Source organism: Phoxinus phoxinus (genome assembly GCF_949152265.1).
Source record: "Phoxinus phoxinus genome assembly, chromosome: 19".
Lineage (NCBI taxonomy): Eukaryota > Metazoa > Chordata > Actinopteri > Cypriniformes > Leuciscidae > Phoxinus > Phoxinus phoxinus.
In genome coordinates this window covers 2,312,213-2,324,650 of record NC_136894.1, presented here as the reverse complement: position 1 = coordinate 2,324,650, position 12,438 = coordinate 2,312,213, and the positions used below count along the sequence as shown (strand labels likewise).

Sequence of the window (12,438 nt, the reverse complement as noted above, 5' to 3'; positions counted from 1 at the left end):
CCAAAAAGTATCAATTGCTTTTTCTACTCATGACCTTCCACAAAATTATTGCAGTCAGTAGCAAAGTGACATACACTGTAAAAATGTTTTGTAGGGTAACAAAATATATTATATTTCATGCTAGATTATGACGTCAGGAGGCCCTGAGCACGAACACCGCCTCACATGTGCCTACAATTTATGATTTGGTCTTTTGGAAAACCGTATACACAAGCGCAGTCAGGTATAATACATTTTATTCTTTTAATGGTAAAATTCCATGTGCACAAATGTAAAATTTCCTGCAGTAAAAAAAAACTGCTTTATATCATTCAAGAAAGAAATGGAGCTTTATGTTGTAAATGTTTCATATCTTTATGTAGAAAATTAGGATACTTTCATATACACAGGTGAAACTCGAAAAATTAGAATATGGTGCAAAAGTTCATTTATTTCAGTAATTCAACTTAAAAGGTGAAACTAATATATTATATAGACTCATTACATGCAAAGTGAGCTATTTCGAGCATTTATTCGTTATAATTTTTATGTAGCCTATAGCCTAGGCTACATAACTCTGTGATGTTGCTAGACACACCCACTTCACACCGCGAATGCCCTGAAAAGTCAATAGGCTACTGTATAAAAATTGCATACTGTCATGTAAGCCTATACTGAATTAAATGAGGAACTTTTTTAATTTGTTCGCTTGCTATTTATTTACCGAGTATTCGAACATCATATTCATTTTCTGTAACGTTACGCGTTTATTTCGGACGCAAAAAAATGACTTCCGGTCACTTTGATACCCGCGTGAACTCTCGTTTTCGGTTTGTTCGCTTGTTGAAACGAAGCGATTTCGTTTTCACCGTGTAAAAAACCCCACAGAAATTATGACATCTGTATCAGGATTTAATGACACTTATGTAGCCTACTATACGAGAACAAACTGAACACACACACACTGTATGTTACGTTCATCACAACAAACCCAATCCACACCACAAGAGCATGTTAAAAAACACAAGCAACCATATAAACCGCATCACAAACACTTAAATAGCTAATTGAAATAAAAGAGTAGATGTTGACTCACCTGATGTTTGCTTCCGTCCAAGATTAGTGTGTTCCTCAACGCCATTCTCTCCAGCTGGCGGTGTGTATCCATTAAAGCGAAAGAGTTTATTTTCCTTTTAGATCCGCTTGGCTGTGGTTTTATTGTGTCTATCTATGGTGAATTGTTTTAAACTTGCTGGCTTGCTTTGTCCAATCATGTTCCCTCACCTGAGTGCTGAGCAATATTTAGTTTTATTATTTTGCAATTGCAATTAATGCTTACATTTAGTCATTTAGCAGACCTTAATGCAATAACTGCCAAATCAACAACACAAATAAATGTGCATTGTTTGCTTATCAGCGCCAGCTGCAGTTTTTATTATTATTATTATTATTATTAATGTGCTAATTAAAATAACTTCTCCTCTCCTTTGCAGCCACATCTTTTCCAAATTCCTTGATGATGTGTTTACTGGCGCGAGGGCGGGACAACCTGTCACTCAAATGAGATCATCAACCAATGGCATACCACAACCATCCAATCAATTTCCTATGGATAAAATGTACAATAATTTTTTTTCTTGTTCCAGAAGCAACTTCTTTTTAATACAAATTGGTACAAATTGTTTTTTACAGAGTGTACTGACCTCTTTTTTGGAAAAATAAAATCTAAGTGTAGCCTAGGCCATTGAATTGGAAGCTGGTTATCTTCCAACAGTCCTCTTCTGTCTAGTGTGCCATACTAGCAGTGTGCCGCCTGTCATTCAGTGTCTGTGAGTTCAGGGCGAGTCGGGTCACTCATAAATCATTAATGTGGCTGCTTCAACTTCTTCAGATGTCTCTGTCTCTGGGGACGACGTGGCCGCTGGTGATTTGTGACATTAGAGCAATGTGCATCCTCAGATTCTCCTTCCTCTATATCACGAGACAACCTGAGCTATCGAATCTCATCGCTAGAGAGGTGATAATAGATGACATCCGCGGGGATGAAGAAGATATACATCAGTGTCCTGCTGTCACAGAGCTATCTAATGGTTAATTGCACACTTTGATAAAGCCTGTATCAACAACGGGGAATAACCTCGAGGAATTAAGATAAGTGCTATTGTTAAAGTGTTTGTGCTGTTATCGGATGTGCAGAATTATTTGAGTCAAAAACAGCAGATACAAAAATGAGTCATTCTAGTGTTTTCCCCATTCTCTTCAGAGTGATGTAACCGTTGCACTGCAGTGTTATTTATGCTATTCATTTTTAAGAAATTGGTTAATATTTATGAATTTGAGGCACTGCCGACTGTCTTTTTTTTTTTTTGCTGTGTTATTGTGAATTGAATGCATCACCTACATCTTGAATTCGATAAGATTTTGTCATGGGTTCAAATGAATCATTAAATCACTGGTCAAATTAACCCATGCATGTAAGATCCTAAAATGAACACTCACCAAGCAAATGCGAGTAAAAATGTTGACAGGTGTGTGAAAGTTTACAGTATCAAGCCAGTGCTGCATCCACACAAAAGTTAAAGCCTTGCCAATTGAAATATTCAAGCGCATGAAGAGGCGAAAGAGAAGTCAGTTCACACTCATTACTGAAGTGCACCCGAGAAATCTTCTCTCAGACAGCGCTCCAATACAGAATTCAACTCTTTCACGTCTTCTTGCACTTGAACAGTCAAGTCCTCAATGGCTCCTCTTGGCAAGTATCCTCATAAACATAGTCAGTTAAGTGAAGGCGAACAGTTGAGAAAGAAAACGCATGTGTATCATGTGTATCATGTGGATCCGTACAGCTCTTAAAGTGACAGTAGCCTAATATTCAGTGCTGCTGTATGTGTTTTTAATGTTAATAAAACAGTAACTTTTGTAACTTTAATAAGGATTAATCTATTTTTTTATGGCTGGTAAATCTTCTTAAGTCACCGGCCATTGGCAGGTGTGGCAAAAAATTAGTACAGTATATGCACACTTTGTGTAAATTTGTTCGAAGTCGACATAAAAACAGAAGTTATGATATACTTTTTTTCCCTATTGTGATGTATATCCGAGTGAAATGGCTTCTAGAACAAGAACAAATGTAGTGCGGGGCTTGATTTAGAGAATTGATTGGATGGTTTGCTATTGGTGGATCATGTGATTGACAGGTTGCCCCGCCCTCTCGCCAGTAAACACGCCACCAGAGAAGAGAAGTCACTGCAAGAGGGAGGGTTGGTTATTTTTATTTAAAATTATGAGGCAAAATATTTTTTGTTTAAATTAGGATGAGTAGAAAAAATATATATATTTCATGTTGACTTTAAAAATGTGCCAGCCTGAGGGTTTCATCCTCATCTGCTTTCATAAAGTTAACATTTTAGAAAGTCCTTTCTCAGTCACTGGTAGTTTGTAAACTGGGGTTGCCAAGCCGCTTTGGAACAATATGCATTGTTAATAGCTCAATACAAATAAATGGAATTAAATTGAGGGTGTTCTAGGTCAAGGCGACAGCTCTGGCCAAGTTTGACAATCTCACAATTTATATTCATAAATTATTTATATTGTCGTTCATTGCACAGTGTTCTCTCCAGACCTGCCCAGTGATAATTACGGCCTGAGTGAAATGAGCTAGTCTTCTGCAAAGTGGAAAAGGGAATTAGTCCAGCTGAACCCTCTGAAGGGCACTGAACGGCGCATTGTGTATCAATGAGCAATGGCAGTGTGTGACGCCTGCGCAGCCGGACAAAGGTCAGCGGAGTAGCCGTGTTTCTCCGAGATAAAGCCTGTGCTCAGCGTACATAATCATCCTGTTAGGATAAAGCCCATTGTGTACAATTGTCCATTGTGATTTAAATTATAAAAAGGCAGGAGATAGGAATATCTTCACTTGCACTTGAGGAGGAAAAACACTAAGTGATCTCAAAGTTATTTCTTCTTATCGGGGAATGGGACAGTGTCCTCGCCGTCCTTCTAATTGATAGGTATGAACTGAGTCATGAACAGCGAGAAAGCAAAAATAACCAGAAGAACAATATTAGTTTCTGTTTCGATGTTGCTGGCTCATGACAAGATTCATTTCTTAATTGGTGTTTTGAGTGCGATAATTGCCCACAACCAGAACTTACTGCAGTTTCAGTGTCACAGTGCAGACCAATCTTTAACATTTGCCTGGGGAAAGAAAAATCCAGTTTAATTTATGTTTTACTTTGAAATTGGTCGTGCAAGTATATATGAATACCCAAACCAGCCCATATCTCCACCTCAGATGACCTGCATATATGAAGATGTTTGATATTCAAGGACTTCCTCCATCTTTGACTGAAAATAGTTTGCATGCAAAGCGACCTCTTTGGCTGATAGATAATCAAACTGCTCAACAAGGGCACAGCGCTGATGAAAACTGAGCAAGGGAGAGGAAAACATCTCTGGCCTTGGGTGCTTCACCCTCAAATCAAGGCTTCATGTCAAGTCTGGCTTGGTGACGCAGTGTATGAAGTATACTGGGGAAGTATAAAGGTATGTAGCCAAGAATGGGACAAGATCCGGGGTTGATTTAATCGCTCAGATGGGAACAGAAATCTGTTTGTCTATCATTGATTTGTCCAAATGTGTTATCTACACAAAGATAGACATGCCCAAGGCCAGTCTGAGACTGGGAGTACTTGACCACACTAGTAGAGATGAGATTGTGATCCCGCCGGATCTTTGTGCTGTCGGCCGAGATTGCATTCTGATTGAGATATTCTCACTTTCAGATCATGTAATCCGTCCACTGGCCTCGAGCAGCCGGACTTACGGTCAGATAACACTGGGACTGATCCCACCTCAATGAAACATGCAACTCATGCTATAATGACCACATCTTCAGTGCTTTTCAGGAATCTAACTAGTTTCGCAGAGCACAGGGAACTACAGATACTGTAACAATCACATCATGTTGGTTTGTTGGCAACCGGAGAACTGTTTTTGGGGTTCCTCACCACTGTCGTCTCTGGCTTGCTTAGGGTGACACTTAAAGGGATAGTTCACTTTAAAATTTAAATTCTGTCATCATTTACTCACCCTCAAGTTGTTTTTTAAACCTGTATTCATTTATTTCTTCTGCTGAACACAAAAAAAGATATTTTGAAGAATGTCGGTAACCAAACAGTAGACTGTACCCATTGACTTCCATAGCATTTTTTTTTCCTACTATGGAAGTCAATGGGACCAGTTAACTGTTCGGTTACTGACATTCTTCAAAATATCTTTCTTTGTGTTCAGCAGAAGAAATAAATGAATACAGGTTTGAAACAACTTGAGGGTGAGTAAATGATGACAGAATTTTTACACTTAATATTCAACATATTATTGATCTGACTGTATAAGAAGTGAACTGAGCCGGACGATGAAACATATTTTCCTGTTATCACTGTAAAGGTGCTTTGAAACAATCTTCATTGCATAAAGCACTATATATATAAAGCTGACGACATGATGAGTCATGCTTCAAATAATTCTGTGATATCATAGGAACAATCGTGCGTTATAATAATTGTATAAATAAACAAACAAATAAATGATTTGTTAAATATATATATACACACACACAGTGTTCATATTGTATTTTTTTATGTATTTGTTTCTGTTATTTGTTGCTGCCGTCTTGGCCAGATCCAGATCACTCTTGTAAAATAGATTTATTATAAAATATGTTAATGTAATAACAATTATTCCTATGCTTTATCAATATTATTAATCTATTAAAGAATTATGATTTTAATAATTGGGTCTATGGATAATTTAGCAGTTTCACACAAGCATGGGTATTGTATGGACTTCCTCCAGCTTTATTTAAAATATATATTTAATATCTTATATATATGGAAGAGCTTTATATATATGTATGTATGTATAATATAATATATATATATATGTGTAATATAATATATATATATTATTATTATTATTATTTCAAGGACTTCCTCCAGCTTTATTTAAAATATATATATAATATCTTATAATATATATATATATATATATATATATATATATGTATATATATACATATACATATATACATAGGCCTATATATATATATATATGAAGCTCGTCCATGGAGAGACAGACTGGGACTCAGACAGAGCTGACCAGCTTCATGTCCAGAAGTCTCACTCCAACATCCACTGAGGTCGCGACCTCTCCTCAAGGTTTGGACAGCCTGTGACTTTGAAGGTGAGCTAGTGGGACACAAATAAGAAAGAGCAGAGGATAAATGGAGGCCATGAACACGGTGTATCTGTCACTGTAAGAGTTTGTGGAGAGGGTTATGGCAGCTGTGGATCATATTCAGCCTCACTTTATCTCAAAGGAATGTTTTCAATGGAACGAAAAAAGCCAAATCAGAAGAAGATAATCTTTACAAGATCATACAGTATGGTTAAACTATAAAAAAATACATAATTTATTGTGTATAAACTATATATTTTCTGTATATATTTTTTCTATATATATATTCTGTATATATATTTATACTGTATATGTGTGTGTGTGTTACTTGCCCTTTCTTTGTAATTATGAAATTTACTAGCAATTTCTGAGTGAAAAACTTCTTCTACAGCAATGTTTTTTTTATCAGTGTTTACACAACAAACTATATCTTTTTTTATTTTTTTCCTAATTCACTGGAGTTAGCTCAACTCATATTAATGGATTGTCTTTGAGATTTCACATGCCAGCTGTCAGAATGTCACATTTTTCTTTGAATATTTGAAAACACAAGTCTTGACTTTAATACACGATAAACATGCCAGTTAATCTGTGTAAGTGTATAACACTGAATCCTTCAATACTTGAGATCCTGCCCTGAATGACTGTATATAACAAGCCTTTAACCAACAGTCTTGTAGGACACGAGACAAAACTATTGGACAGCGATCAATAGCAGTTCCTCACAGCACTGAGAGAGGTCAGAGGTCATCCGGGTGTGTGTCGTGTGACACGGCGAGCACAGGGATATACGATCCTCAGACTAAAGCAACCGTCTACGGTTAGATCAGCGTCCTGACTGAACAGAACTATCAATAGAGCTGGCATCACTTCATTTCAGTTTACTTTAAATAAATGAATAGAAAACACATTCTGCTGATACACAATAAGGTACACAGATAATTGCTAAAATGTTTTATTATTTTATTATTATCATTATTATTATCGTCATCATCATTATTATTCAAGTTTAGATGTAACAGACATCTTTGCCATCTTTATTGAATCTTTTTGCAATGTAAAAACCTACCACACAAAAACATGAAAGAAAGAAAAAACAAAACAAAATAAAACAAAGTTAAGGTGGCAGATGAAAAAAAAAAGAATATCCTAAAATCATCATCTATGCACTTTAAATGCAGCAAGTGTAAAAACAATAAGATTCTAAGAATAATGGTTAAAACATTTACATATTTATGCCCTTCACCTTGACCAAACAAGCGTCCAGGCTCCATCAAATACTCCTCGTGTTTCAATATTGCTAAGACCTTCGAACATCGGCAAGATCTCGTTCACTTATTATAATGCAGTACCTGTACTTAGCATGCTAATAACACATTTCATCTTTCTTTTGCAACAGAGTAACTGAAGTGCAAGCATTAACATTTTCAAATTAAAGACAAAAAAATAAAATAATCTTATGTTATTTAATACCCAACTGTATAAATGGTTTGTTGAAAAGCGACGGTTTATAATGATTTGAGTTATCTTTAAGAGGCATTCGCAGTTAAGCAGCGTTGTAAGGCTAGTTTCGGAGAAAGACGGAGAGAGCAAATCTCTCCTCTCTTCCCCAGTTCATATAAATAATGTCTGTATGAAGTCAGAACAGTCGACTCCATGAAAACGAGTGAGCAGACGGGAGGATGAAGAACAACAAGAAGAAGTCGCAAGCAAACAACAACTGAATCTGAGAGGGTTCAAATGATATTTCCCCCTTTTCAAATCAACTGTGAAGATGCATACACAGCTTTATAGAATATATCAAGCAAGCGCTTGACTTGGATGATTTCTGAGCTCATTATTACTTGTTCAGTTGCTCAGTTGTCCACTCGACTCCACGTGATGAAAACTGCAAGAGGAGCATAAACCAAAGTACAGCTGGGTGAAACAACAATATAAATAATAATGTTACGCCTCTTTGAGACAACTGCCATGGAAAGGCACCAGAAACACCCGCAGTTATTACGTTTCATCGACAAAACACTTTCAAAAGGAGTTTTTTTTCAACTGCTCTTTAGAATTAAAGGTGGAACGATGAATTTAGACTGGCAGAAAGTTATTATTTTTATATTATAGAGCACTGGCTCCTATAAAAGGCCCAAATAAAGCGCAGCATGATCGGCTTCCCTTGAATGTCCGGCGTCTGAAGAGCAGGAGAAAATACAGGAAGACTTCAGTCCAATACAAGAAGCTTCTTCATCAACTACAAGCACACGCCGAGGAGAGGACAGAAAGCGGCGAGCTCGGAATGAATAGTGCCCTTTTGTGGCCAGAGATAAAAACATAGTACTTTTGCTTAATATTCCACCTTTGGAGGAAAGGAAACTGAATTGTCTTACTGTTTTCGTGGAAAAAAAAAGAAAAGTTCAGGTGTTGCTTCATTACGTCGTTTGCTACATTTGCAAATGTAAACGTTTGTCAGAGCCAAACTCCAGGCCCTTACTCAGATGCATATCAACATCATGTAGAAAATACTTTGTACAATATATCAGGCACTGATAATGTGATTTTACTATTAACAACCTAGAAAAAAAATAGGTTTTTATTCCTTCCCAAAGTTCTAGAGTAATAAGAATTGCATCCCAGCAACTAAGGCAGCAGCTTTAAAAGTTCTGATGGAGTTACCGAACAATTTCACTTCAGAAAAACAAACAGAAAACCGTAAGACATTTAGTATGTTAGCGATACACTAATGTTGTCTGTTCAGCCATACACATTCCCTGAGGATGCTGGATGTTTGTCTGAGCCACACATGCAGAAACACATCCTCATTTTCATCAGAGCCAGGTAACTTTTCATAAATCCGTGAATACACACACGACGACGCGTTGAGTTTGAGGAGATGTACCTTGCTTGCTGAACTGCCTTGTCGGAAATTACACATCTGGACTAACGAAAATATATCTGGAGTAGCTACATGTACCGATGTCTTCAAAAAAGTTATTAAAAGTGTGTGTGTGTGTGTGTTTGGGAGCTCCCACAGAAATGCTACGCTGACTGAAGTTTCGAGCATTAGGCACCTTGATCCGTCTTGGCACATTGTGCCGGACTCATTGTTTGGAGGGGTCGGCGCTGGCCTCGGGGACGGCCCGGTGAAGGCCTCGCTGGATGTGAGTTGTGAAGTCGTACTTGTCGGAGCAAGCGTGCAGACAGATGCTGCACTGGAAGGGCCCGCTCTCCCCGTGACAGCTCATGTGCAGGGCGTACAGGACCTCGTCCAGGAACACGATCCCACAGTGAGCACACTTACTCGAGAGCTCGTCTTGCGTGGCCTGATCCACCTTCTCCGGTTTGGGGGTTTGGGAAGAAGGGTGTTCCTCTTCGGGTTCCTCCGTCTCGGAGACAGGCGACGCTCGTTTCTCAGCGGCGAGCGTCCCGTTGGGCGTCGGACTGGGTTTGGAATGTTTCATGGCGAGGTCGAGAGGCGTGTCGTTTTCGGGACCGGATGGGGTCGGTGGGGGGAAATGAGGAGGTAAGCTGAAGGCGGGGTAAGGCACAAAGCTTTGGCACGGATTGGAAAGGCCGGCTACAGGGCTCAGGTAATGACCCGGGTTACCCGGCACTGACATCTTGTACTTAGTCCAGAAGCGCAACCAGTCTGTCTCGTTTTGCAGGTCGTTGTGGAGGAAGGGGAGGCTGAAGAACGGGTACTGGTACTTCTCGATGGGACTTCCAGGAGGAGAGTAGCTGGCCTGCTTTGACGGACGCATGTACTTCTCGATGGGACTGCCCCGCTCTGAGCCACCCTTACTGTCCCCAACGTGGGGTCCCGATCCAAGCCCGTTCCCCTCGGCCCCTCCATCCGCAGGACTCTTGTGCATGTGCAGCGGTGGCATACGCTTGTGGATCTCCAGCGTCTGGTTGACGAGGAACGCGTGGGTTGAGAGAGGGCTAGGGTGGCTTTTGGGTCCTGAGGGACCATAAGACTCATATTTGGCCAGCTGGGATTGGGCCTCGGCACGTGATAAAGAGCCGTCAGATCCGGGTTCCTCAGTCCTCCTCTCGAGCGGGCTGCCGTTGAGACGCTCCTCGCTGTTGACCCGCTGCTGTTTGGACCCCACCTGCTCCTGCGGGACGGGCTCGGGGTTCAGGCGCTTGCGTGTCCGTCGACGGATGATCTGCTCGCCGTTGTTTTGCTTGATAATGTTCAGCGGTCTGGGGGTCTGAGAAAGAGACATGGAAATTACTTTTCAGAGCTGGTGGTTGAAATTATGGAAATACTTCATATTTATGAATTAGTGATTAACAATTCATTATACACTGAAAACATGTTTAAGCTTTTTTTTTTAGGTCTGTTTAACGATTAATCGCGATTAATCGCATCCAAAATAAAAGTTTGTGTTTAAATAATAAATGTGTGTGTACTGTGTATAATTATTTTGTATATATAAATACACACACGTGACATGCACGTATATTTAAGAAAAATGTGTTATTTACACATAAAATATTTATATATTATATAAATTATATATAAATCTATATACAGTATGCAAAATATTTCTTAAATATATACAAGCATGTGTGTGTATTTATATATACAAAATAATTATACACAGTACACACACATTTATTATGTAAACACAAACTTTTATTTTGGATGCGATTAATCGCGATTAATTGTTTAACAGCCCTACTTTTTTTCTTCTTCAAGTTTACGCATTTCAATCAATAGTATAATTCCATCAAATTGAATTGAATAATCCGTTCATATTATGTATTAAGAATTTTAATTAAAGTAAAAAAAAAATAGAGCTTAATGAAACATTTTGTATAAATCTTAATGGAACAAGGGAACGGACCATTTGGCATATGTGATTCGTATTCATAAATAAAAAAACATTTTAAGTTTAAGATTTATATAAAATGTGTTATTAGGCTGTAGTTTTCTTAATTCATAATATGAAAAGATTATTTAATTCAATTTGATGGAATTTTACTATTAATTGACGTGTAAATATTGAAAAAAGGATTTTCAGTGCATTTATGAATTATTAGCTAAATATTTGTTGGAATTGATGTCAATGACATGATTGTAATTTTTCATATCTATAAATGTATTCAAATAAACAATAACATCTTAAAGGAAAGGAATAAAGTGAAAAATAGCTTGATATAATGAAAACAAAAAAATCTAGCAGGAAAATCAAATCTAGCGGTTTGGTATTATCTTTTATTTTTTTGTAAACAAAAATATATATTTATGAATTCATAATTAATAATTCATTATATTTGCACAAAAAAACATGTTTACCTCGAAAAATATATTTAAAACCTTTTTTGAGAATAATTACAAAGAGTGTACAGTTTTTAATTATTATTTACTTGCTAGATACACCGCAATCATCAAAACAATTTTAAAACAACAAGAATACATTTCTAAGAATTTAAATGTTAAAAGCCTAAATAAAGTCGCATCCAGATAGTCTATGTTAAAATTTTTACATTTAATAATTTATTTGTGAATGTTTTTTTTTTTTACAATCTCCATGAGTGTGAACCACACAAACACTCACAAGCTTCCCTGTGTGTGAGTGAGACTGAACCAGATTCATTTAATAGCCTCATAAACAGGTCTCTGATCTAATATTGTGATTTCAGTCAAATGATTCATCCCTTCTGGGACTCACAGGACACACTCCTGTAATTAGGCTGGTTAGCGTAATAATCTGCCATCAAATCACTATTAATTACAGTTTTATTTTCACTACATAGCCAAGCTCCAAAAACGAGGAAGTGCAGTGAGTCCACAACCGCAAATGAGCGGGAAAAAGTGATTTTCAGCTCGACTTCCAGAAAGAGACAGAAATCGGCGAGTGGAATCGTTATCAATTCTGCTACTTTACGAGAAAAAGCCTGAGGTAACCGTATGTTCCCTCTCATTTCTCATCCTCTACGTCTGTGCTAAAATGGAAACTGTGGTTGGAGAGATGTGAGATATGCATATTTCCTCTGGTGGCAGACCTGCAACTGGAGGGAATAATGGAGCACTTGTCTGTAATCTATTTTCCTGCGCTGGAGACTCGGTCCTGGTAGGCAGTGGCTCGGGGGAAACTTCAGTCAGGTGACGCAACTCATCTAGTCTCTGCTACACTGCCAGACACATTCTTCCAAGCCAGAGATCACCCACGATCACCCAGAGCCAGAGATAATTGGCAGAAGAGCCCGTCGCCCCCCCCACCT

At 38.0% G+C, this 12,438-nt stretch overlaps 2 protein-coding genes across 4 annotated transcripts in view; both read right to left on the bottom strand.

The window, feature by feature from the left end:
• Positions 1-1,739, bottom strand: part of LOC306987031 (uncharacterized protein) — a 45,646-nt gene extending 43,907 nt beyond the window's left edge. Inside the window, exons 1-2 of the mRNA XM_079590936.1 lie at positions 1,683-1,739; positions 1,076-1,585 (exon numbers count right to left, since the gene is read on the bottom strand). Of these exons, the coding sequence (XP_079447062.1) occupies positions 1,076-1,147 (72 nt within the window). The 5' untranslated portion in view covers positions 1,148-1,585; positions 1,683-1,739. The remainder of the gene's footprint in view (positions 1-1,075; positions 1,586-1,682) is intronic.
• A 5,417-nt stretch (positions 1,740-7,156) lies between these two features.
• trps1 (trichorhinophalangeal syndrome I) overlaps positions 7,157-12,438 on the bottom strand; it is a 112,284-nt gene continuing 107,002 nt past the window's right edge. For all 3 annotated transcript variants that reach the window (XM_079591278.1, XM_079591279.1, XM_079591280.1), the window contains exon 7: positions 7,157-10,418. In XM_079591278.1, coding sequence (XP_079447404.1) covers positions 9,306-10,418 — 1,113 coding nt within the window. In that variant the 3' untranslated portion in view covers positions 7,157-9,305. The remainder of the gene's footprint in view (positions 10,419-12,438) is intronic.